Here is a 25,977-nt window from a genome sequence, read left to right as displayed (position 1 = left end):
GATGGAGAATAGATGTTGTTCTTTTTCTTTAGTGGTTTAGAGACTTTTACTTACTCGAGGTTAGCTTCATTTCTCACAAGAAACGGTCCGTCCCTACCGTCTACCCGCTTACGCACCCGCTTTTTCTCGGTGCTCCGTCTGTAGGTATACCCCATTTTCCCAAGTCATCGCACTCTACAATCTGCTTGTCCTTAGATCGTTTGCGATGAGTAGCGACAAGTTTGTCATTTTGCCGGGCCCAAAAGCCCTCTCCACCTTCAGAGTCGCCAATTTGGTTCTGGAAATCGAGAAGAAACTCGGCCAGCAATCCGTTATCGAGGAAGTCTCTTCCTCATACACCCACTACGTGTCGTTGAACCAGCCTCTCACTGAAAAACAGCTCGATTTGGTCAAGATCTTGTTGCACTACGACACCCCAGTCGATGTCTCCAATGAACTCTCTGCCAAATTGGTCGAGTACTCCTCTGTGAGTGGTGACAGTGATACTTCTTCCATCCAATTGGACGAAAACACTTTCTTGATCAGAGTATTACCTCGTCCTGGTACTATCTCTCCATGGTCTTCTAAGGCTACTGATATCGCCCACATCTGTGGTTTAAACACCCAGATTGAACGTATCGAACGTGGTTTGAGTTTACTTGTACGTGCTAAGCCAGGTTCCAACTTGGGTGAACATTTGTCTGCCGGTGGTGAGTTCTTAACTTCTGTATACGACAGAATGACTCAAACTTTATACTTTGGCCAGAATGCTCCAAAGTACGATGATTTGTTTGCCCACCATTCTCCAAAGCCTTTGGTCCACGTCGACATTATCTCCAACAAGGAAAACTTGCAAAAAGCTAACAAAGAGCTCGGTTTAGCCCTTGATGCTGGCGAGATCGAATACTTGATTAATGCTTTCACTGAGACTATTGGTCGTAACCCAACTGATGTAGAGCTTTTCATGTTTGCTCAAGTCAACTCTGAGCACTGTCGTCACAAGATTTTTAACGCTGACTGGACAATTGACAATGTCAAGAAGGATTTGTCTTTGTTCAAGATGATCAGAAACACACACAACAAGAATCCTCAGTTCACCATTTCTGCTTACTCTGACAACGCTGCTGTGTTCGAAGGTCCAGAAGGTTACCTCTTCACCCCAGAATTTGAGTCCAAGAAATGGAGCTCAACCAAAGAAAGAGTTCAAACTTTGGTTAAGGTGGAGACCCACAACCATCCAACCGCAGTTTCTCCATTTGCTGGTGCTGCCACTGGTTCCGGTGGTGAAATCAGAGATGAAGGTGCTGTTGGTAGAGGATCCAAGTCCAAGGCTGGTTTAGCTGGTTTCTCTGTCTCTGACTTGAACATTCCTGGCTTACCACAGCCATGGGAGAGAGACGTTGGAAAGCCTAACCACATTGCTTCGTCATTGGATATTATGATTGAGGCTCCAATTGGTGCTGCTGCATTTAACAACGAGTTTGGAAGACCAGCCATTAACGGTTACTTCAGAACTTTGACTACCGAAGTTGACAACTACAAGGGTGAAAATGAAATCAGAGGTTTCCATAAGCCTATCATGTTAGCTGGTGGTATGGGTGCCATTAGACCTGATTTGGCCTTGAAGACTCTCAAGATTACACCTGGAGCCAAACTTATTGTCCTTGGTGGACAATCTATGTTGATTGGTTTGGGTGGTGGTGCCGCTTCTTCTATCTCCTCTGGAGAAGGTTCTGCTGACTTGGATTTTGCCTCTGTTCAAAGAGGTAACCCTGAGATACAAAGAAGAGCCCAACAAGTCATTGACGCTTGTGTTTCCTTAGGTGCTGAAAAGAACCCAATTCAATTCATCCACGATGTCGGAGCTGGAGGTTTGTCCAATGCTTTACCTGAATTGGTGCACGACAACGACTTGGGTGCAAAATTCGAATTGAGATCCATTTTGTCTTTGGAACCAGGTATGTCTCCAATGGAAATCTGGTGTAACGAATCTCAGGAAAGATACGTTATGGGTGTTGCCCCAGAGAACTTGGAGCTTTTCTCCAAGATTTGTGAGCGTGAAAGAGCCCCATTTGCTGTGGTTGGTGAAGCTACCAAAGAACAGAGATTGGTTTTGACTGACTCTTTATTGAATACTACTCCGATTGACTTGGAGATGTCAATTTTGTTCGGTAAGCCTCCAAAGATGACTAGAACTGCTGTGACTCAAAACTTGCAATTGAAACCATTTACTACGGAATCCTTAAAGTTAGATGAATCTATTGAAAGAGTGTTACAACTTCCAGCAGTTGGTTCTAAGAATTTCTTAATTACAATCGGCGACAGATTTATCACTGGTTTAGTTGATCGTGACCAGATGGTAGGACCATGGCAAGTACCAGTTGCTGATGTCGGTGTTACTAACACCTCTTTGGGTGACAGCATTTTAAAGACTGGTGAGGCTTTGGCAATGGGTGAAAAGCCAACATTGGCTTTGATCTCTGCTTCTGCTTCAGCTAAGATGTGTGTAGCAGAGTCGTTGTTGAACGTCCTCGCTGCTGATGTCCCAAGCTTGGAACACATCAAATTGTCAGCAAACTGGATGTCTGCCGCTTCACACGAGGGTGAAGGTGCTAAGTTGTATGAAGCTGTACAAGCTATTGGTATCGACTTGTGCCCAGATTTGGGAGTGTCTATCCCAGTTGGTAAGGACTCCATGTCCATGAAGATGAAATGGGACAACAAAGAGGTCACTGCCCCATTGGCCTTAACAATTACTGCATTTGCCCCAGTTGAAAACACCAGCAACACTTGGACCCCACAATTACAGAACACCAATGAAGAAACAGTCTTGGTTTTGGTTGACTTGGCTGCCAAGGTCAAGAAAGCTTTAGGTGGTTCAGCACTTGCGCAAGTATACAAGCAAGTCGGTGATTCATCTCCAGATGTACACTCTCATGCTCTTTTGAAGTCTTTCTTACAATCCTTGATTGTATTGCATAAGCAATTCGATGTTTTGGCATACCATGACAGATCCGAGGGTGGTTTAATTACCACTGTTGTTGAGATGGCTTTTGCCTCTAGATCTGGTGTTGAATTGAACATTGAAGGCGACGACTTGTTGACTGAGTTGTTTAACGAAGAATTAGGTGCTGTATTCCAGATCAAGTCCTGCGACTTGGACAAGTTCACTGAGATCTTCAACACTAATAATGTTTCTCAGGAGTACATCAAGGTTATTGGTAGACCAAGCTTTACTACCAAAGATGTTACTATTGCATTCAATGGCTCCCCTGTCTACAGCAACACTCGTGCTCAATTGCAACAATTGTGGGCAAAGACATCTTACCACATCCAAAGCTTGAGAGACAATCCAAACACCTCATCGCAGGAATTTAATGCCATTAGTGACGATAAAGATCCAGGTTTGTCTTACCAGTTGACTTACGATGTTGCAAAGGACTCGACTAAGAAGTTTACCGGTGATAGAAAGCCAAAGGTTGCTATCTTGAGAGAACAAGGTGTCAACTCCCAACAAGAAATGGCATTCTCTTTCCAGCAAGCCGGATTCGAAGCATATGATGTTCATATGTCCGATATTTTGTCAGGAAGAGTTTCATTGGACGACTTTGTTGGTTTAGCTGCTTGTGGTGGTTTCTCTTATGGTGATGTTCTTGGAGCAGGTGCCGGCTGGGCCAAGTCTGTGTTATTCAACGACCGCGCCCGTAACGAATTCAAGAAATTCTTCCAAGACAGAACTGATACATTTGCTTTTGGTGCCTGTAACGGTTGTCAATTTTTCAGCAGAATCGCTGAATTGATTCCTGGTACTGAGAACTGGCCAACTTTCGAGAGAAACTTGTCAGAGCAATATGAAGCCAGATTTGTAATGGTTGAGGTCGACTCAAGCGAAAAGAACAAGTCCATTTTCTTGCAGAACATGAAGGGTTCGAAGTTACCAATTGCAGTTGCTCATGGTGAAGGTAGAGCCAACTTCGAAAGCTCAGAAAATCAAAAGAATTTCGACTATGCTGTGATCAACTATATCGACAACTACGGTAAAACCACAGAGCAATACCCATTCAACCCTAACGGATCTCCAGAGGGAATTGCAGGTATTAGAAATGCCAATGGTAGAGTGTTAGCCATGATGCCACATCCAGAGAGAGTCACTAGAAAGGAGTCCAACTCATGGTACCCTGCCGAACAAGGCAAAGCTTGGGGAGACTACGGTCCTTGGATAGAGTTGTTCAGATCAGCCAGAGAATGGGTTGGTGAGAACTTTTAGGAAGTTTTGTTGTAATATAATCTATAAAATTGATACAGATAAAATATATGTCATAATGTTAAAGATGTCATGTAGTTACAATTAGAAGAGTAAGGGAGATTAGATGGAAGGCATGTATAGTAATTTTTGTTTGCGTTTGCAACCAACCTATCCCGGAGGTTAAACTTCCATAATACCATTTGTGTGATTAAGACCAATGGTGCATGGCGTGCAATCGAGAATCAAATCACTACAATATCTTTATATATATATAATCTTTATATATATATATTCGTTTACTGACCACAATGTAATATTTACTACAAACAATACTAATATGTATTCGTTATAAATATATGAATTCTATTACCAAAAATATAATATATTTATCATTTGAGCTCTAGAACTCATACTTCTTAAACAGTTCGAATCCCTAACATTTATACCTAACAACGGCTATCCATAGATCTCTATTTATACATCTCTAGCATATATAAATCTCTCACATTTATACATCTCTAGCATATGTACACCTCTAACAGTTTAAATCTCTATGTATCTACATCTCTCTAACATATACATAGATTATTATCATGTATAGATCTCTAGCATAAATCTTTAATAATTCTACATTTATTTATGCATCTATATGCATCTCTAACATACATCTCTAACACACATCTCTAACATATATACATCTGTAACCTAAAAGATCTACACCTCTCCAACATTAACTTATCTCCCATTCATTACAACATCACTACCGCACACAATCCATTGACTGCAAAAAACACAAATGGAGAGACCACCATAATACCTGCATATTCTCATATTCCAGCTTTCAGAAAAAAATTCATTTCCGAAAAGTCGTGTACCATTCCACAAACAACACTCTCCAAAATTTTTCACTCACTAGTATAGAAAAAATTTTTCACTTTCCAATTAGTAGTAGTGATATACTCTTTCTTCATCATCCAGTACTATCAACATGGTTAACGCTATTTTATCCAAGAAAAGAAAGCTTGTCGCTGACGGTGTCTTCTACGCCGAATTAAACGAATTCTTCACCAGAGAATTGGCCGAGCAAGGATATGCCGGTGTTGAGGTCAGAAAGACCCCAACCAAGTTGGAAGTCATTGTCAAGGCCTCTAACACCCAAGGTGTCTTAGGTGAGCAAGGTAGAAGAATCCACGAATTGACCTCCTTGTTGGTCAAGAGATTCAAGTTGTCTCCAGAAGGTATCGTCATCTACGCCGAGAGAATCGAGGAGAGAGGTTTGTCTGCCGCTGTCCAAGCTGAAGGTTTGAAGGCTAAGTTGTTGAACGGTTTGCCAATCAGAAGAGCCGCTTACGGTGTCTTGAGATTCGCCATGGGTGCTGGTGCCAAGGGTGTTGAGGTTGTTATCTCCGGTAAGTTGAGAGCTGCCAGAGCTAAGTCCCAAAAGTACTCTGACGGTTTCATGATCCACTCCGGTCAACCAACCAAGGACTTCATTGATATTGCTATCAGACATGTCTTGATGAGACAAGGTGTTTTGGGTATCAGAGTCAAGATCATGAAGGACCCAGCTGCCAACAAGTTCGGTCCAAAGTCCTTGCCAGATGCTGTCAAGATCTCCGAGGCCAAGGATGAGGATGAGGTTATTCCAGCCCCAACTGTCAAGTCTTACAAGGCTCAACCACAAAAGGATGCCCCAGTTGCTGAGGCTCCAGTTGCTGAAGCTTCTGCTTAAGATGTTTATTTGTAGTTCTCGTCTAACAGTCACGTTGTAATATAAATTTAATATCTATAAAGATCCTGTAAGTTAAACGGTTATATTGTAGAAACACTACTATTGCGGTAAGGAGCTTTTTTCAAAGTCCCTCGAGAACCGGCATATAGCACTTGAAAATCATATTCTGATGAGGCCGCTATATAACGAGCGGCATGGATGTTGTATTTCATAGCGAATTTCAACTTGCTTCGTTAAGATTTAGTCTTGCAACTATTACAGGCGTGAATTGATCAATTTAAACTCGGTATGATAAGAGTATTGCAATTGCAGGCTTATAAAGATAAACAAGACATTAATTTCACAAATTTCAGGTAGGGTTTACCGGAAGTATCATGTTGACTCAAGCAACGCACATTGATGCATATGCTTGTATCGTACCTTAACTACGTGACAGAGTAGAGCGATACTGTGGGAAGCAAGGGACTTAGTACACAGAGTGACTCTTCACTTTCACAGCCGACTACAGTAAGTTAACTGATTTTTTCCCCCTCTCAGACTCTATGCAACGGCTAAATTTTCTCCTATTATTGTCACAGCCCGTCATCGTAATAAACACAAACACTCAGACCAATGACTGAAAAACCCTAACTTATCTCCTAACAATAATCGACTGCTTTCACACCATCGTTCCCCACTCTTCTTTCACGCAATTTTTCCTCTCCTTCTCCCTCATCGCTCGGTACTTGACGTCCGTGTAACACAACTCCGACAGTTTATGCAGGTGGCAACTGGGGCCACAATCATAAAACGAGGCTACGACCGACTCCGCGCCATAGTCAGTGTTCCATTTATCCACAGGGAAGAAAACGTTGGACGCTATCAGTTCCTTTTCTCCTTTGGGGAAGAGATTATGATCGCATGACAGAGCTGCTGAGGCACTCTGGCAAAGTATACTTGCTAAAGCAAAACACCGGATATTCAAATAATGAACCTTTTGTTTGAATAACGAATTATCGGCACGTTTTAATATCTAATAGGAGGTAGCCGAGATGAGACAATATATAGCGTAATCCCCAGAGGCTGCGTACAAAAAACGATTTCCCTCGGACTCAACCTTCGGAGTTTCCCCATAAAAAAATGATTCATAGAGTCATGTCAAAATTTTTTATCCTGGAATTAATAATGCACTATTTTTTATTTTGCGGACGTTTACATCCATGTAGGTTAGATTTGAAAAGCATATAAATAGAGGATTCCCCAAGGTATACTGTAATAAAAATGTACTACTTGTTTATTCTTTCTAATTCTCATCAGCTACAATAAGTACCTACAAATATAATTCTAAAATGTCTCCAAGATTCTTAACCTTATCTACTGAAGTTTCCGAACCATTCGTGATTCCAAACGTATCTCCAGTTTCTTCTCCAAAGATGCAAGCGATTTCGCCAACCATCGAAGCCTTGCCAGCTTCCGCTTTACCAGAGGCCGTATCTCCATTGGTAGTAGTTGACGAACCACAAGATGATGCTACCTTGTTGTCTGAGGGATCGATGTCTATCGTTGAGTTGAACTAATCTAGTCAGCTTAAAAATTGATTAACGATTACGATTGCTTGTTCTTTGGGTTTATTTTATGTATTTGACACTACCTGCTCAGAAGAGGGGTGTGCCTGAACATGGTCTCTAGCTGCCTAAGCTTCCGGTTTCTATATAAATATAGCATTTATTGGTATGATTTCATTTCCAACCTGGTTACTATTAACCGATATCCACTTCATAGATTATTTTTTTTATTTCTTATGTATACTAGTACAATAAAACAAAATTTAAGAAAAGTGAAAATAAGGTTGTAGGTTAAAAAATATGGAGTTAAACCATGAAAATGTTTGAGAACTCCGTTGACGATGGATTATACTAGAAACTCTATTCACAGTCTACTCACTTTTAGTAATCAACAGGGCTTAACGGACGTTACGTCCGAACAACTGGTTGTGGCAAACGGAGGTAATACCTGCGTCATAGATAACACTGTTGTAAGGTGAAATTTTACGTCGTGATGTTCTACGCATTTTGCTCATAGTATTATATTCAGGGGCTATATACATTATATACGGTACTGAGCGTATGTGAATATATCGACTCAGGTCTAACCGAAAAGCGGGTAGAACTCATTGTACTTCTTGAAGTAATAAGCACTTGACAATCCTCCCAATGCTACCAACACCAATGGGAGTGGCTTGGCGAACTTAGTAGGAATGGCTCTTCCAATCCCAGCAACCAATAATGTGGCCGAAGTACCCAATGCCAATTCCAAACCGTAGTCAGCATTTTGACGGAGTAAGTAGGCAGCACTGCCATACAAAGCGGAAAATGTGAGACCAGCGACTAATGAAGGAACTGATCCTTTACGCACATAGCCCATAACTCCACCGACGGCGCATAAACCTGATAAAGTAATTGATGGATGTTCCATATTGAAGTATTGATAACGATTCAATCTAGCAGAACAACTAGTGAACCGTGTTGGACGAATTGTTCTTGTAATCCCGAAGAAAGGAAAAGACCACAACTGATAGAATAGGAGTGGAGAAATCACGTGCACGGATGAGCGAGACTCATAGAATTTCTACACTTAGTAAAGAATACAGGAACGATCATATGATACCGAGCCGACTCTCTAACCAAGAATGAGGAGTGTTCCCATCTACCTGGTACACTAGTATCAATTTTCCTGCTTTGAAGAAGATCAAAGATCGCTGTCGAAATTCTTAACAATTAAGTAAGCAAACAACGATACTCCTAATTGTCTATTTTCACATGACATAACATCACGTGACCAGATTTCCACCGATTCTCAAATCTTTCTTAACCTGGTCCAAGAGATTGGTCGATTGTGGCAGACACTCATTGAAGAGCGGATCTTGAGGAGTTGAAGATGAGGCGATCCTTTTCGTCATACTCGTTGTGTGATGGCCTCTGAACTGCCATACATGTCTCTAATAAAAGAACACACACTAGCAACTCACAAAGCAATTCAACCATCACTTTTTTCCAAAAATAAGCCCAGACTCCCATCGTCTCGCTCCTCTTCTCTGTTTGTCTCTGTTTGTCTCTATGCATAGTCAGAAACCAAGAAACACGTCTGTACACAATAATAAATTCGCCAGCACTCCAAACTCCATTGACCAATACATAGTAGCAGTAGCAGCACCACCACCAGCAGGAGCAGCACATTTTTCAGTTTGCTGTTGTGTTTTTTTTTTCCACCCCATTTTGACTTCCAACCCACCGCAAACGTCGATCCCAGGTCCCAGAAACCCACCCATGCTCCACGTCTGCTGTGTATTAACTTCTACCTACCACTTCGTTCCCACTCTCCATTTTCCTCCTCCTCTTCCTCCTCCTCTCACCACTTCCGCTCCCTTTCCCTTCTCACGTCTCACGTCTCCCTCCTACCTCCTCCCTCCTTGACCTGTGTACTTGCCTGCTCCACTTCGCACCCATTTTTATTCGATCGAATCCATTTGGTAAAGGCCCGAGCAAACGAGCCATCGTCGGTACTGCGACAAGGGAATTCGTCGAGCGTAGAACTGTGCTAGGCGACCAGAATTCGAGGGTGAGCACGCATCGTAAAAGGTTTGTTCACATCAACAGGATTTGTCTCAAAACTATTTTGTCGACTGTAGCGTTTTCCTTTTCCCACCACCACCTGGATTCTATTTGCAGCTAATACGTCCGGTTTTCACCATCACTTGATAGTGCAGACGGTTGTGATACTGAAAAACAGCTAGTGAAATTTTCCATTGGTTGACGTCGCAAGGAGTTGTCCGGACATATAGTAAGCGGGACAAGAGCAAAACTGGTGTGTTTGCCATTGAATTCGTCATCCACTCTTTTGGTAATCATACATCGGGAGAAGAATAGAACCTACGCTACCGTGTATTATAGGCAGTGTAACAACAGCATATACAGATTGCCGATTCTTTGATTGATTCACGGTAGATCATTATATCAAACTAAAACTACAGTTAGCTTGGATTACTATAGAATAACAGGCCAAGTTGCAACGACACTAGTCCAAGTACAATCACAAATCAATCAAGCTGGTCCTCCCCCAAAACATTGATTTGATTCACTGCTTCTATATTCATCTATAAGATCCATAATGAACATCTCATCGATGCTATCCAACGATAGCACCACGCCGCCTCCTGCGGTCGGCTCAGCATCGACATCTTCCATAAAATCCGACGGATCGATACTGGAGGAACCTAGGACAACTAAGTTGACCATCCACATCAACGGAAAGCGATCCAGAAAACAAACGAAAAAGCTCAGCTTGGCTACTGCTGGAGCACACAAGTCACTTAAACTGTCATCTACTCCCAAGGACAAGGTTGTAGGGCCAATATTAACTGATTATTCACCTGAAGAAAAGGATTCAAGTTTAATAGATGACGACTACAAGAGTCATTTTGAATCGCAGGTGTCGCTTATGGCCAAATTGGACCAGGACACAGCTCTTTCTAATGATCTTCGCTTGTTAAAGTTCGATGAGGTAAAGTTGAACCTGCTTGTATTGAAGACATCTGAAATGGCTTACAATTACATTGATAGGGTTGTGGCTGAAGATATTTCGTCTAGAAATAACAAGATAAGTGACACCAACAAGAATAAGGATTTGACTCCATTGGACTACTCTAAACCTTTGCATCATAACACCACAAGAGGTAAAGAGTTTAAATGGGGAACTACAAGGGAAGTCAACAAGATAGAACCGAAGACTAGAAGGAAAAAGACCTCCACACCAGGTGCAGCTTCGCCAGCAAGCAAGGGAGCCGGATCAAAAGCACCATCGTCTGCTGGTACGCCCTTAAAGAGATCAAGACCAAAGCGTAAGAATGATAGCACGCCTGAAACCGACGTTTTTACAGGAAAGAGACAGAGAAGAAGACCTGGAGCATCCAATGAGGATGAAGAAGGAAGAGCTAAGCTCAAGATTAAAATTTCATTGAAAAAGGGTGAAGCAAAGGAAGAACCCAAGACGAACCCCAAGGAACTCAAGGCACTCGTCAAACAATATGATAACACGTATGTGGCAATTTGGAAGGACTTATCTAGAAAGGACGGCCCCAAAGTAAGCAGACTTATGCAACAAGCCACACAAGCCAAATTAATCAATCTCAAGAAAACGTCAATCTTAGCTGCAAGAGAAGCAAAGAGATGGCAACTCAAGAACAACAAGAACCAGAAGGACTTGACCACAAAGGCAAGAAGAGCTATGCGTGAGATGTTCAACTTCTGGAAGCGTAATGAAAGAATTGAGCGCGAATTGCGTAAAAAGCACGAAAAAGAGTTAATAGACAAAGCTAAGAGAGAGGAAGAAGAAAGAGAAGCAAAGAGACAATCTCGTAAGTTAAACTTCTTGATTACCCAGACAGAGTTGTATTCTCATTTTATTGGTAAGAAGATCAAGACCGATGAGATCGAGGGATCTGACTCTGACCCTAACGTAGCTAAGTTGAAGACCAGTTCTTCGTATGATAAATATGTTGATGTGGATGGAAGTACCAAGCACGATATCAGTAGTTTGGACTTCGAAAATGCGGACGAGGAAGCATTGAATAAAGCTGCTGCTGCCAACGCTCAAAATGCTCTTGAAGCAGCCCAGAATAAAGCTAAACAATTCGATGACGATCCTCTTAAGAACCCAGACACCAACGGAGAAGAAATGAACTTCCAAAACCCTACACTTATGGGTGATATTACCATCCAACAACCAAAGATGTTGAAATGTACTCTTAAAGAGTATCAAATCAAGGGATTAAATTGGTTGGCCAACTTGTATGAACAAGGTATTAATGGTATTTTGGCTGATGAGATGGGTTTAGGTAAGACGGTTCAAAGTATCTCCGTTCTTTCTTATTTAGCTGAAACGCATAACATCTGGGGTCCCTTCTTGGTTGTCACACCCGCCTCAACTTTACACAACTGGCAACAAGAGATCACTCGATTTGTGCCAAACTTCAAAGTCTTACCTTATTGGGGAAATGCAAAAGACCGTAAGATATTGAGAAAGTTTTGGGATAGAAAAAGTTTCAGATATGGCAAAGATGCTCCATTTCATGTTCTTGTGACGTCATACCAACTTGTAGTAGCAGATGCGGCATATTTCCAGAAAATGAAATGGCAATACATGATTTTGGATGAGGCTCAAGCTATCAAATCGTCACTGTCTTCAAGATGGAAATCATTGTTGTCCTTCAGTTGCAGAAACAGACTTTTGTTGACCGGTACACCTATCCAGAACTCAATGCAAGAGCTTTGGGCACTTTTGCATTTCATTATGCCTTCGTTATTTGACTCGCATGACGAGTTCAGTGACTGGTTCTCTAAAGATATCGAAAGTCATGCTCAATCCAATACTAATTTGGATGAACAGCAGCTCAGAAGATTGCATGTTATTCTTAAGCCATTTATGTTGCGTCGTATTAAGAAGAATGTTCAGAGCGAGCTTGGAGATAAGGTAGAAATTGACTTGTTCTGTGACTTAACGAACAGACAGAAAAAGTATTACCAGATGTTGCGTTCGCAAATTTCTATCATGGATTTGCTCGACTCTGCAAACAGTGGCGGTGAGGATGCAACAAGTTTGATCAACCTTGTAATGCAATTTAGAAAGGTGTGTAATCATCCTGATTTATTCGAAAGAGCTGATGTGAAGTCCAGTTTTGCCTTTGGAAAGTTTGCTCAAACAGGTTCTTTTATAAGAGAAACAAATGACTTAGAGATGTCATATACTACCGAGAACTTAATAAAGTACGAGTTACCGAGATTGTTATATGACGAGTTATTGTGTCCCACGTTTGACAATGACTTTGGTACCAGGCAAAAGCTTTTTGATAGGTTCAGTATCTATAATCCTGAAAATATCGATAACAATGAGGGTTTCGGATGGTTAAAGTTTGTGGATACTTCTCCAGCAGAATTGAAGAAAAAAGCTAATATGAATATCTTAGAACGTGCGATAGCACACAAGGAGTACACAGACATTAACTACGAAAAAGTGAACAGGTTCAAGCAACTTTATGAGGGTGATTTCATTCCTGCAAACAAAAAGCTCTTGATCTCAGAGTTTGAGAATGACCATAGTTTGATCGAGAGCTCAACCCACATCAAGAAGTTGTATTCCGTCCAGAAGAAGGTTTACGAGGACATGTACATTAACAGTCTTAGTCCAGCAGCAGAACCTATTGCAAGTGCGGCACCAATAGACTTGAAGTGCAGCAGCATTTCATTGCCTCGCAAAGTTGAGGATGTCTTGTTTAGTGTTGATGTCAGATCCAGTTTAATGCCATTATCACTCGACAGCCAATACAACCTCATAAACAAGAACATTCCCGTTCCTGAATTTCCTAAGAGTGACTTACTACCACCTACTATTAACCACAAAATTGATTACTCGAACATACGGATGCCTTCCATGAACAGGTTTATCACCGAATCTGGTAAGTTAGCGAAATTAGATAACCTTTTAGTTGAATTGAAGGAAAATGGTCATAGAGTTTTGATCTACTTCCAAATGACGAAAATGATGGATTTGATGGAAGAATATCTTACATACAGACAACACACTTATATCAGATTGGACGGATCATCTAAATTGGATGACCGTAGAGATTTAGTGCACGACTGGCAATCTAAACCAGAAATCTTCATCTTCTTGCTTTCTACAAGAGCTGGTGGTTTAGGTATTAACTTAACTGCGGCAGACACAGTTGTCTTCTACGATTCTGATTGGAACCCAACGATTGATTCGCAAGCTATGGACAGAGCACATAGATTGGGACAGACAAGACAGGTTACCGTGTACAGATTGTTAACGAGAAACACAATCGAAGAAAGAATGAGAGACAGAGCAAAGCAGAAAGAACAGGTCCAACAGGTTGTCATGGAAGGTAAGGCAATGCTTGTTAATAAAAAGGAAGAGGCTGCCAACAAGAAAAAAGATGTTGCTTTCTTATTATTGGGAGGGGAAGATAATGACGATAGTAGCGAGAAGCTGGTAGAAAGCTCTATTGCATCAACTCCCGCTCCAGATGGCGCGCCAAAGGCAAGACGAAAGACCGTTAGTGCTGATGACGCTTTGAGCAGCAAAAAATTAGAAGAGTTGTATCATGAAGGAGAAGGTTCATTCTCTGGAAATGCCACTCCGGCTTTGTAAAGATTGCACTAGGTATTTGGCTTGATCTTTTGATGTCAAATATCGAAAGAGTTTTCTTATGTACATATACTTGTATTAGGAGTAGAATAAATTATTAATATATTAAAAGGAATTAAAGAATTGAAGAAGTGTATAAATAAATAGTTAGATGTAGTACAAAAATATAATGCTTTTTTATATATCCTCTTGAGTATATACTTTCATAGTAGTAGTACTTCGTCATTTCCTCCTGGTGACCTAGAGATGCATAAATCGGCGATAGGTGTGATGATGGCTTCAGAGATGTCGATATTATCCTTTGTGCCGCCTTCAAGCTTCGTCTCCAACTTCGGAATTGCCGAGAATCGAATTTTGGCTAATTTTATGAGCTAAACTTCTCTCTAGTTCCGAGAGAAATGGACCATTTAGTTTAAATTCTTTTTCACAATTCTTTTTGTTGTCTAATTGATGGGTATTGTCGTTAGAATTGCTTTGTTGCTCACTGACAGATCCATTCTCGTACTTGATAGTATCATGATCTGAATTAGTCATATTTTTATTTAACTTCAAAATCTTGTTTTCGTTTTCTAAGTTGTAAATGCGACTGAAGCTTTCCTCCAACTTCAATTTAAGTTCCTCCTGGGAGATCTCCTGAGACTTATCATCACTCTTGGTTCCTTTCACCAACCCATCTATGTCATCGTCATCATACGAAGTTATTTGGGTAGAACTGATGAGGTCTGTTAATCCACTAATATTAGAGTTCACTGAATTCAACGAAAATCTGTTAGAATTGCGGAAATTAGTGAAACTTAGTTTCTTGTTTCCATTATTCGAAAGCTGTTCGTAAGTCGCTTGGTTGTATGTTTCATAATTTGCTGGAGGAAGTATGTTTACATAATTATCATCATATGAAACTCCTCCAGCATTACCTAGAGAGCGAAGAAAATGCTGGCCGGATCTGCGCCCCGAGTTGGAGCCGGACGAGTGTCTGTAGTTTCCATTCTGAGGACGAGCCCCCTCTTGTTTTGGCTCTTCAAATACAGTCAATAAGCCCAACTGAAGGCCCGTTGACAACCTTTTGTACTTCTTACCTGAAGAAGATGACACGTTAGCCTCGGGAGCATGAGTTCTATCACTGGAAATTCTATCATTCGATCCCGCCTCTATATTTTGTGCCACTGGGCTAGTTATGGGTGACTTTAAGGGAGGAACTGAAACTGGTAACGAGAATCGTTTCTTTATCGAGGAATTATGGAACGATTTCAAATTGAACTCGCCATTGGCTGAAATTGTTGAGGATCGTGGGGATGTAAGACTCGAGTTTGAGACTGACGGTGATGGGGGCTCCTGATTGCTTAGCTGGTATATTTCCGCATTTAAATCCTTTACATTTAACAGGTAGGCCGCTTTAATCGCTTGCAAATCATCATTAAACTTATTGAAAATCATCAATTTCTCATTAAGCTCGTCTATATTTTCTGTTGTTGATTTGTTGTACTTCTGGAAATATTTCAAGTTGGTCGTCAAATTGGATAGCTTGTTAATTAGGGTGACGAGGTTTGTATCGTTATACTCCTCGCTAGTGTCGTTGTTATTATTGGCATGCAATTGATTACTCTTTATCGTGAGTATATCTTGGTTTTCTTGAGGCATGCTAAATTTGTTACCAAAAGCATTCTCATCTCTATTGATAGATTCAAAGTTCTTGAACAAAGAAATGAATGTGTTGCTAGTTTGATTATGTTCCTCAAAAATATCTTTTAGCAATGTCATCTTCATGAGGTCTTTCATGGAAAGGTCGTCTTGGACATCAGCTCCAGGAAATTGGTCCATGAGTGTATATGTAAAAAAATTGTGTTTAACTGGTGATTCATTCAATGTAAGTAATTGACAGATAAATAGCTTCCGCAACTGGTTAAACTTATTCATATTGAAAACAATTTCATCTAAACTATTGTATTCTGAGTGGTTTGAACTATTTGGCTCTGTCATCTCAGAGTCGTCAACTTCATACTCAATTGTTAGGAAGTGAATATCAATATTGTTTAAGGAACAATATTTCTCGAAAAGATCACCATTTAAGTATGGTAACAACTTCGAAATTGACGTCCTCATGCAGAGAATTAGAAAATGTAATGAGCTTCCAAGATGGCTTCGTAAGTCGTGTTTATAACTTTCCCTCTCCGCTTTTTCTTTTTGGCTAACTTTCCTATTGATATAGTAAAACACCTCTAATTCCTTTAATGCAATCAATTTCTGTATCAAACGCTTGTTTATGTCGAAGTTCAGCAACAAAAATTGGTTCAATAATGCCAAGTTCCGTTGTGACATTACTAAAAGCTTGAACTTTTTATATTTTATCAATTTTGATGCTATTATTAAAGTCACTTTAAACATCTTCATTTGGCTGTGATGGGGAATTGCTGGTTTGTTTAAGTAGACCCTCTGCTGCTGTTTTAGTAAGTACATTATCATATTTATTACAAGGATAATATAGTTCATATTGCCGTATCTTCCCGAATACTTCAAACGATATTGCTTCTCTAGAACTTCCAATTGCGAGCCATCAAAATTTAATGTGCTTACAAGTGTAGTCCTTCTGTGATCATGATCTTGTTTCTGCTGAGAGAGGGTAGCTTCAAGTGCAGTAAAGGCTTGCTCATTCTTCAGAAGAATCATGGTATCATCTAATAAATCTGAAGTGACTAAATTGTACTTGAATTTTTCCCAGAATTTGTCTTCTATCTTATCTAGGGTTAAGTATTTGAAAATGAATTTTGAAAAGTTATCTGTATTTCCCTCAATAGGATGAGGAGTGTATTTTTTATAATAGTACAGGAAATCTGGTTGGTCTTTATGCTCGTAATGGTATTGTAATGAATGTTCGTAATGCTGATGGGAATGATGTGAATGTTGGTAGTTGTTGTGCTGTGGGTATTGGAAGTTGCCATGATGAGATCCATATTGAGGAAATTGCGGCGAGGCAAAGTCTTCCAAATGTGGATTCAGACTTATCAGATGAATAGGATGTAATTGGTTGGTGAAGTAGTTATGCTGGGAAACGGATGGTGTCGATACATTTTCTTCTATACCCCAATCATCAGCGCCTGATACAGAAGTGCCTGCATTGCTCTGATGTGCCGGCGGTATGCTTGATTGAGGTTCTTGTGATGGTACTGGAGCCGCCAGCGGTGCTCCATAGCTGGAAAGGTAACTTGATAGGGGGTTGAATCTATCGAAGTTCATGCTGGCGTTGCGGGATCATTTATAGAATGTGAATGTGAATGTGACAATTGAATATTGTTGATAGTGAGTAGATTTCTACCGATACAGCGACTATTAGATGTTTTCTACAATCAGAATTGCCCGAATTGCTTCTATTATGGCTGTGACTCGGAGCGCTATGAATAAGTCGAGAATAAACACGGTTTATTACTTTACTGGTTAAATCTAAACAATGCTGTCGCAGTGTTTGGTTCCATGTATTTTCTAATCTTCACTATTTTTCTCCACGATTCGATGGTAGAGGGAAAAAATAGCGAGAAAAGCAAGCGAGAGAGCTCGGCAGCCTGTTAAGGGAAAGGTGTTGGTGGTAGAGATGATGTCTTGAAGGGAACGAGTTTCTTGGTTAAATATCAAAAGAAAAATATTTTGAATAGACACACTTCTACATAGTGAAGTGTTCCTGAGGGGAGTCGGTTTGTGTGTAATTGGGACCTAACGTGCTCTAATTCGAGATCCTACTACTGTATCTGTAATAGTAATGGTCAGTATCTGTATGTTATGGTTTGGTATGAAGTTACCATTTTAGGCGGCGGTGCATATAGCGGGACAGGGTGTTAGTGGGACGAGCGACAGGGAGAGGGTGCGAATACCCGACGTGGTGGAGAGCAGTGCACATGATAATCCGAGGTTAGTAAGGTATACGACAGCGGTAGGAGGTGGGTGGTCAGATTTAGGGTTTGGTATGAGTGGATTACGATTATTTTGTTGCTAGTTATCCAAAGACTTGATTGTAGATATCTATGGAATGTGGCGAGATTTCACATTCTGCTCTGATGATAAGAAACTTGGCTGGTGGTGATGATCTCACTTGGCTTAAATTACGATAAACAGTGTCGCAGATTTTGCACCTATTCGAAAATTAGGTGCAAATAGGTGAAGAGGAGAGCGATGAGGGTCGCAACGTCGAATGGGGTACTATGAGATGACTGGAGGAGAGTGGGTGTAATGGGTGATGGTCAAAGAAGTATTCAGTGTATTGTCCACCTTCAATGAAGTAAAACAGCAGAAGACATCCTCGAGATCCCAATATTTCACAGAAGTACCCCATTATGCACATCCCGAAGATACTTGATTATACTATTCAATTAAATTCAATCCGACATTGCTAACAGAAAAGCTTACAGATAAGTGCCATGGAATTTCGTTTATTGAATCTCTACGCAGTTCTTATTAGTACATATATGCGATGGATCTTATCCTTTTGAATACTTTGTTCAAGGGAATCCTGGCCCTGAACCCATCAGACTCATCCAGTCAGATTCAATAAGTCCACTATTATGATTGGTATTTGGGTCCTTCACTCCATCGAGAACACCATTACCAACATTTCCACCGCCATTCATATGTCCATTACTAAGCATACTGTTATCTGCTGAATTCATCAGGCCCTGCTGCTGAATGAGCTTGAGTCGTTCTTGTTGTAACTGATACTGAAGGTTTAACTGGAGTTGTTGTTGTGCCATGGAATCGTTAGGATTGATGCCAGAGACACCATTCGATTGGTCCTTGTTACCAGCATTGGATAGAATAGCGCTAGTTGCTGCCTCAAGCATGCTATTCATGGCTGCACCATTGGCCGCCGTGATTTGAGTTCCCGCAGCAATATTAGCAGGCATTGGGCCGCTGGATCTATTCTGAGCAGCTGCAGCTGCCAAAATACTTTCCGTGTCATTGCCCATAATAAGCATAGCATTGTTTCCATTATTATTAACCCCATTATTGTTGTTAGCGCCATTATTTTGTTGTTGAAATTGCATCTGAGGCGGTATCATATTCTGCTGCTGTTGCTGCTGTTGCAACATTGACATTTGGAACATCATTTCTTGTTGATGCTGTTGCTGTTGCAACATGAGTTGATTGTTATCTAACGTCCCGTTTTGGTTGGGTACTGCTTGTCCATTGGCTCCGGAGTTCATTGGCTGCTGTTGTTGCTGCTGAAGAGGCGAAGTACCGGAGAACTGAGGAGTAGGCGGAACTAGCAGATTGCCATTTTGCAGCTGAACAGGATTCTGAACCTGCTGCTGCTTCATGAGAAACTGCTTTTCCTGAAGATTGTTTTGGTTCTCCATTCGAAGTAGATTTTGTTGGTAAGCATTTATATCATTCATACTCAGAACTTTCTGTTTTTGAGCCTGTTGTTGAAGTTGTTGCTGTGCATGCTGTTGTTGTGGTGTCGGTTGTTGTCCATTCATTAAGAGCGGAGATTGAAGTTGTGATCCATTTGGTCCAACCCCTGGAGTAAATCCAGGTCCGGGACCAACCATATTAGCACCGTTAGAGCCACCCTTGACGCCTTGTTGGCCCTGTTGTGCATTTTGCTGGTATTGGAGCTTCATTTGTTGCAATCCAAGTTGTTGTTGATATTGATGGAGATTGACATTCTTAGGTGTATTTTGGGCAGAAGTTATTGGTGCAGCACCTGCTGAATTAGGAGGAAGCATTCTGTTGTTGGCGTTGGAAGATATAGGGACAACACCACTGGAAACAGAAGATACTGAACCTTGGCGTTGCCCTGGTCCTGCTTGATTAGCTTGTTGGTTTTGCAATTGTTGAAGGTTTTGTTGAGGGTTCTGCCCCAGTTGTTGGTTTTGTTGCTTCTGCTGTTGTAACTGCTGCTGCTGAAGAAGAAGTCGCTGCTGGATAAACTGTTGCTGCTGTTGTAAGTGGTTTGGGTTTAGTCCAGCCAACCCATTTTGATTCACTGCTGCTCCATTAGCACCTATTATGTTCTGTTGAAGAGCTCCAGTGTTTAATTGACTATTTTGGTTCTGATTTTGGAGCTGTTGTTGGAATTGCAATTGCAACTGTTGTTGATGTAAAAGCTGTTGGTTAAATTGTTGTTGTGGGTCTGTAGTTTTGTTGAAAAGTTGGTTTAGATTAGGGTTCATGTTAGACTGAATTGTCCAGAGAAGTGTCCACCATTGCAAGAGAAACGGGTCTTGAGACGGAGCACCGTTCAACACCATTTGAGCATCAGTTACCGCCGATGCCATGGCACCGTTTTTGACGTTATGGGGAACATGGTTCGATTCCAGAAGCAACAGTCTTGCAGACTCGTGGAGTCCTGCTTCTTTTAGATAGTTGTAGAGATGTGCAAGGAGGAGTTGGTGGGGATCTTTGGCAAAGATGTCACTGACGACGTTCTGAGGGACTGAGGAAAGGGTGAACAGCGATGCTGATGTGGACGCCGATGCGCCCAGGGAGGTAGACAGCAGTGTGGACGGCGGGTCAAGCGAAGTCTGAGTGTTGGGAAACATCCAGAGTTAAGTAGCGTTTCTTGGGTGTGTTAGTTAGGAGTATGGAGCTGTTGTAGGATGTAACGGTTTTGGTGTGCGGTGGGAGAAGGCAGATAATGGCACAGAGTAGTGGACGGAGGCCCAGGTTCGAGATACGAAGCAAACCGTGGATGAAAAGAAGGAACGATGGTTGTATATGCGACAGCGGTGGATTTCACGGGAAATTTGGGATGGAAAGCTGGCGATTTCAGTGTTAATGATATAAAGAAATCCGGTTGGTGATATAGAAATATCCAAGAATACTGAAGGGCCCTCGCTAATTCTGGTTGTAAGATACGCTGGAAAAGTGGTTGTCAAAAAAATGTAGGGAGACAATAGCGACGGAGAATTGTAAGACAGGAGGAGCTGTACGGCAGGCAAATAGAGATGATTGAAATGGGCGACTCACCGCACACAGGATATAGTGCGGCGTGATATGGGAAATCTGGGCTTTCTGGCACCGTTGGGTGAGATTGGCAGGAATGTAACAGGCGGTGGTGGATAGTGTGGGCCAAGTAGAATGTTAGCTGTAGGAACAATAATAAGAGATGGAGAGAAGAGATGGAACTGCTGCAACCTGGAAGTTGTGGAGGTGAAAAATTACTGTTAAAAAGAAAAGTTCGTTGGGAGCTGCAGTGTGTATAGGAAGAAACAAAATGGATGCGAAGAAGAGGCTACAATACAGTCGTAGTGGGGGTTCGATCGCTAGTAGATATAAGAAGGATGCTTAGGCGGGTTGTGGGAGGGTTGATTTTACGGTGGATTGCGTGTTTTTTGGATGTTACCTCGACTGGCATGATATATTAATTGGGGGCGGGTTTGAGCCCATCCAGCAAGTGTGCTATCAAGGGAGTACCACCAAACAAAAAGCAACTCCAGTGAAAGAGGGGAGTGGAGGGGTCAAGAACACCAAGCAATAGATGCCTTGTATAACAGCATAATAGCGAGAGTCACTGGATCAAAACTCATTAGCCTCAACTGGTTAATTTTTTGTTTGTTTCCCCACCGAAAAATATCTACCCACATCAGTGCATGGAAAGGTCAGAAGTGGGCCTTTTCCATGACATTCTCACTACTGCATCATTCCAGTCCCTGAATTTTCTAGTACCCCAACCGAGATCCTCAACTCTGGGAGGTATAGATAATAACGCAATTTGGAACATTGATTTGTTTCCAATTACACCGCTGAAATAGCAATTATTACGTTATTACTACTTACCTTAATAGGTAGCCCTAGCCATAATTAGCCATAATTAGCCCTTGGCTCATCTATTGCTTGGTTCCATCCTTCATATACTGAGGACTGGAACCTCCTATCGATATTTAATCCTCCTGTACCTCACCCAGAAACTATGCTCTAAAGTGGAGCCTTCGGTACACGCACGACTGTCGTCTTTACGATTACGGAAGAGATACCTATCTCAGATAACATATTATTTCCAGGATGCAGCTAACTTGACTGTAGTCCTGCAGTTATCGTTCCTCGAATTCTGGTTTCAGTTGAGAAATCACTCAAAATATGGTAGCGCCGGTTGTTGTTAGCCGAGTTGCATATATTTTACCCCTAATGTGTCTAGTAAGTAAGGTTGAGATTCTACCCGAGATTCAGGTTTAGAAGCTGGAATGTATTCCGATGCCCTTGATTGACCGGCTCAGGAGTGAACCATTGCGTAGTTGCCGCACACACGACCCTATACACCAATGTGAATTTCCCAGTATGACCGCTGTAATAGTACTGAATTGGTCTACGGATGGTGTTCAACTTGGGGAGCCCCAAGGTAGCGGATTCCCTTGTAGCCTCCATTCGTTTAATATAGAACTTTTGTGATAATGTAAACTATATAATCAATAAATATTAATCCCCAGCGATACAAGAACATGACCTTGTTGCTTATCGCTTACCCTTTCCTTGGTCAATTCCTGAAATAGCCAAAAGGGCCACTAGGCTTAATTCCCCGATCAATCTCATCCTGTTTCTCTGCCAAAAAGTCAGCCGGATACTCATAGTCGTCGTAAATAGGTGCAAGTCGATCGAGCTTAGTATCGTATTCATAGTAAATTCCATGGATCATCAAATTATCCAAATTCAAAAATATGTTTGACAAATATTGAATAATTGGGTCGAGCTGATGGACAATGTACGTAGTGACTAGGTTGTCAATATTCATTCTGCTCTTTCCCATAGGATCTTGCTTAATGCTGCACAGGCACTTGGTGCATTCCTCTTCATCGTCATCTGCGTCTTCTCCCTTATGAAATCCGTTGTGCAATGTATGCGGTTGGCCCTTATAGATGGGGTATTTACCATAGTTAAAAGTCTTTTCTTTGATTGGAATACAAACCTCTCTGTCTGCCTGCAACTTTCCGAGAATGTATCCTATTAGCATGTAGTATGTTGACTCCAAGTCAAGTGTAGCATTTTCTTCTTCTTCGTCATCTGTGTTGTCATTTATCAGTTCGCTATTGATTGGGTAGAAGCTGTGACACAACTGCTCCAACACCAATTGACAGCCCCAGCATGGACAGGTATGCAAAAGTGATTCATAAAAATCTGGCTTGTAGTAAATGAAAGAAGTCAAGAAATCCGGCAATTGCAATGTTTTGAGATTTGTCACCATATTCAGCTTGTTGGAAGAGGTGAAGAAGCAAAGGAAGAATGCCTCCATGAGTCTTTCATTCAATTTGTTCAACAACCAAGTAGACATACCCATATTATTATCGAACATTTTGAATCCTGGTGTCGAGAAATCAATGGTGAGCCGTGACAAACTGGTTAATGTCTTTATAAAGCCTCCTAATGGTGTTAGAATATTTTCTAGAATTTGATGTGGACGTAACCAGTCTAAGTTAGGGAAAGATTCCACTTCAAAATTGATTAGATTAGGCAAACCGCCGTTTTGAACGGAAAATTCCGTGAAGTTCTTGAAGAAGGATTCAAAACAATTGCAATGATTGTGGCGATGTTCGTTACAGTCCACCTTGAGGTATAAATGGGTCAAGTTCATAATATCGATCTTTTCGTGAATGCTGAAGAAATCCAATTTCTTACTGATCTGATTCATATACTGATTGAAATGGTCTCCATCTTCTCCAGATCTCATATTATTGGAGCTATAATCATTGAAAAGGTCATTCTCGTCGCTAAAATTCTCTTTATGACAGTGGAAAATGGTCAATCCCTTGAGCTTCAACTTCATGTCTTTCTGATATAACTTTATTTTCTTCAAGATCTCCAAACCAACTTGATTGTTTGTGCTACAAGTCAAAGTGAAAAGCGAATTGAAAACATCGTAAGGCTGCTTTGACAAGTCAAAAACAAAATCCTTCTCCATGAGCTCCACTTCATTCAACATCAAGAATAAGTTAATAAGACTTTGGGGAATGTTTGGCTCATACAAATCTTCGGTCTTAGTTACGAATAGTTTGAAAATCTTATTCCTCACATTGGAATTCTTCAAGAAATCAGTGAGTTTTATGATTCCAGTGATGAAATCGATAAAAGTGATATGCAAAAAGTTGATTTCAGTTGAGTTCAGTCCGAAGAATTCGATAATTTTCAGCTGTATTAAGTTTATGTCCACTTGGTCAACCTTGTAACACTTATCAAAGACGAAAAATTTGATCTTTTGGATCAATTCTGGATTAGTGTGCAATGAAGTAAGAAATTTGATAAGACTTTCAAGGTTAAGAATAATAGAACTATCCATATACTTCAATCCATTTTCCAGAATATATTGGTGGGCATTATCCTTATAGCGGCGAGGAAACTCTCCGTTGAGTATGACCGTAACTCTCTTGTAAAGCCTATTAACAGCCAAGTGATTAAGAGTCGAGCAAGTTAACAGTAGGTTAAGTAGATCGTATTGGTCTACGTATTGTAAAGTATCTGCTAGTATGGAAGCGGGAAGCTTTTTCAAGATTGAATTTCTTGGTTGTATTATCCTCTTGGTGAGTTTGAGCCCACTGCCGATGATAGGTAATGGTGGTGACAAGCTATCATTTGAGCTGCATGATGAACACGTTGATAATGTACTCGAGATGCTGTGTTCTTCATCACTGGACGGTACAAAATGGCGTTCAGGTGAAGAACATGTACTGAGCGTTAGATTAAGTATCGGATGTTTGACTCCTAATGGTATAGCTTGAGAAATAGGGGCAAGATTCTGTGGGGAATGAGCCGAGTTGGCTGATCCCGATAAGCAGGCGGGTGCTGCTTGACCAGAGGATGGTGCTGAAGTCATCGATACCGCTATGGATGCTGTTGCAGCTATAGGAATGGACGATATTAAAGAAGAACTTGAATCACCAGTTAACATTCTCCATATTCTCTATGCTGATGGGTATAATGAAAAGGTTACTACCAGGAACTGAACTACAGCGCTAAACAAGAAAGAAAGCCTGTAAAAATTGAAACTTTAAAATTCGAATATGAATGCTTGGAAACTCTTAACAACGACGAATAAGACACTCTTGGAGACTATCCTCTTTGCTCATGGGCTTCCCAAGAATTTGCTTCTCTTCATACAACTGCTACTAATTAACGAGCTGATAGAGACCGGTATACGAAAATAGGGGTCGTGCGGCCGATTTAGTGTACCGACGGTAACTGGAGTGGATAGTGAGGAAGTTTGTGGTTAGAGATCCGGCGAAGAATATCAGCAAAGAGAGTTATGAAAATTCCCAAATTTTTGATGGAAAAGTGCCTGGAATTTAGTTATATGCTATAAGAAGGACGTTAGACGGCATTTGATGGTCTTTGACAGCAATCCATCCACCCCCAGACAACTATGACCAGGGTATTGTCTGTGGTAGGAAGGTGACGGGCAGAAGGTGAGCATACCACCGAAGCAATTTTTTCGCGGTAATTGCGGTGATGTAACCTCCAGGAATTTTGCGGCCTTACGTCTGACTGTCGCTATCAGAAATTAGTTAAGTTTGGGCAGTTCCGGTGTCCTGTGCAGCCCAATTTGTCGTAGTAGCGAGCATGATGATTCACTAAGGGCATTAATAATTTTACTAAGATTCAATAGTAAGCATCCAGCGGATTAGACATCCGCCATCCATAAAGCCCGCTTATGTTTACATGTTTGCGCATTCTGTTACTACCTGGTGTTGGTGCCAATGCTGAAAAAGGGGATTTGTTCCACTGGTCTACCTATGACATTATCCGCTGTGGAGAATTTTAGTGCACCTTCTGGATTGGGCTCTCGAGTCGGAAATGTTACTTATGTAAGGCTTACAAAGACTTGAGTAATAGCTTACTAAGGGGGGGT

At 41.2% G+C, this 25,977-nt stretch overlaps 8 protein-coding genes across 8 annotated transcripts; 4 read left to right on the top strand and 4 right to left on the bottom strand. All coding sequences in view use genetic code 12, as the record gives it.

The window, feature by feature from the left end:
• The first annotated feature begins 37 nt into the window (after window positions 1-37).
• ADE6 (phosphoribosylformylglycinamidine synthase) lies at window positions 38-4,527 on the top strand. Its single transcript, XM_064916179.1, has one exon. The coding sequence runs from the start codon at window positions 206-208 to the stop codon at window positions 4,244-4,246; it is 4,041 nt and encodes a 1,346-aa protein (XP_064777126.1). The 5' UTR covers window positions 38-205; the 3' UTR covers window positions 4,247-4,527.
• A 570-nt stretch (window positions 4,528-5,097) lies between these two features.
• On the top strand, window positions 5,098-5,995 carry RPS3 (40S ribosomal protein uS3). The gene has a single exon (XM_064916178.1). It carries the CDS (start codon window positions 5,214-5,216, stop codon window positions 5,955-5,957), a length of 744 nt encoding a protein of 247 aa, XP_064777125.1. The 5' UTR covers window positions 5,098-5,213; the 3' UTR covers window positions 5,958-5,995.
• A 1,172-nt stretch (window positions 5,996-7,167) lies between these two features.
• On the top strand, window positions 7,168-7,773 carry RJT20DRAFT_124222 (uncharacterized protein). Its single transcript, XM_064916177.1, has one exon. It carries the CDS (start codon window positions 7,286-7,288, stop codon window positions 7,511-7,513), a length of 228 nt encoding a protein of 75 aa, XP_064777124.1. The 5' UTR covers window positions 7,168-7,285; the 3' UTR covers window positions 7,514-7,773.
• Window positions 7,774-7,783: 10 nt separating this feature from the next.
• On the bottom strand, window positions 7,784-8,732 carry RJT20DRAFT_11671 (uncharacterized protein). Its single transcript, XM_064915842.1, has one exon. It carries the CDS (start codon window positions 8,409-8,411, stop codon window positions 8,085-8,087), a length of 327 nt encoding a protein of 108 aa, XP_064777123.1. The 5' UTR covers window positions 8,412-8,732; the 3' UTR covers window positions 7,784-8,084.
• A 1,371-nt stretch (window positions 8,733-10,103) lies between these two features.
• RJT20DRAFT_101737 (chromatin-remodeling ATPase) lies at window positions 10,104-14,288 on the top strand (the record flags this gene model as incomplete). The annotated part of the gene is made up of 3 exons (XM_064915666.1): window positions 10,104-10,154; window positions 10,302-10,556; window positions 10,617-14,288. The coding sequence occupies 3 exons, from the start codon at window positions 10,104-10,106 to the stop codon at window positions 14,160-14,162; spliced, it is 3,852 nt and encodes a 1,283-aa protein (XP_064777122.1). The 3' UTR covers window positions 14,163-14,288.
• A 183-nt stretch (window positions 14,289-14,471) lies between these two features.
• Window positions 14,472-17,390, bottom strand: RJT20DRAFT_132223 (uncharacterized protein; the record flags this gene model as incomplete). Its single annotated transcript, XM_064918118.1, has 1 exon — window positions 14,472-17,390. The coding sequence occupies one exon, from the start codon at window positions 17,388-17,390 to the stop codon at window positions 14,472-14,474; it is 2,919 nt and encodes a 972-aa protein (XP_064777121.1).
• Window positions 17,391-18,643: 1,253 nt separating this feature from the next.
• MSS11 (Mss11p) lies at window positions 18,644-20,686 on the bottom strand (the record flags this gene model as incomplete). The annotated part of the gene is made up of 1 exon (XM_064918117.1): window positions 18,644-20,686. The coding sequence occupies one exon, from the start codon at window positions 20,684-20,686 to the stop codon at window positions 18,644-18,646; it is 2,043 nt and encodes a 680-aa protein (XP_064777120.1).
• Window positions 20,687-22,574: 1,888 nt separating this feature from the next.
• RJT20DRAFT_11665 (F-box protein) lies at window positions 22,575-25,156 on the bottom strand. Its single transcript, XM_064915841.1, has one exon. It carries the CDS (start codon window positions 25,018-25,020, stop codon window positions 22,618-22,620), a length of 2,403 nt encoding a protein of 800 aa, XP_064777119.1. The 5' UTR covers window positions 25,021-25,156; the 3' UTR covers window positions 22,575-22,617.
• Window positions 25,157-25,977: the final 821 nt, after the last annotated feature.

The sequence above is a fragment of the Scheffersomyces xylosifermentans genome (genome assembly GCF_036884685.1).
Source record: "Scheffersomyces xylosifermentans strain CBS 12540 chromosome Unknown RJT20scaffold_1, whole genome shotgun sequence".
Lineage (NCBI taxonomy): Eukaryota > Fungi > Ascomycota > Pichiomycetes > Serinales > Debaryomycetaceae > Scheffersomyces > Scheffersomyces xylosifermentans.
The sequence above is the reverse complement of the archived record's forward strand: the minus strand, read 5'-3'. Positions and strand labels throughout refer to the sequence as shown.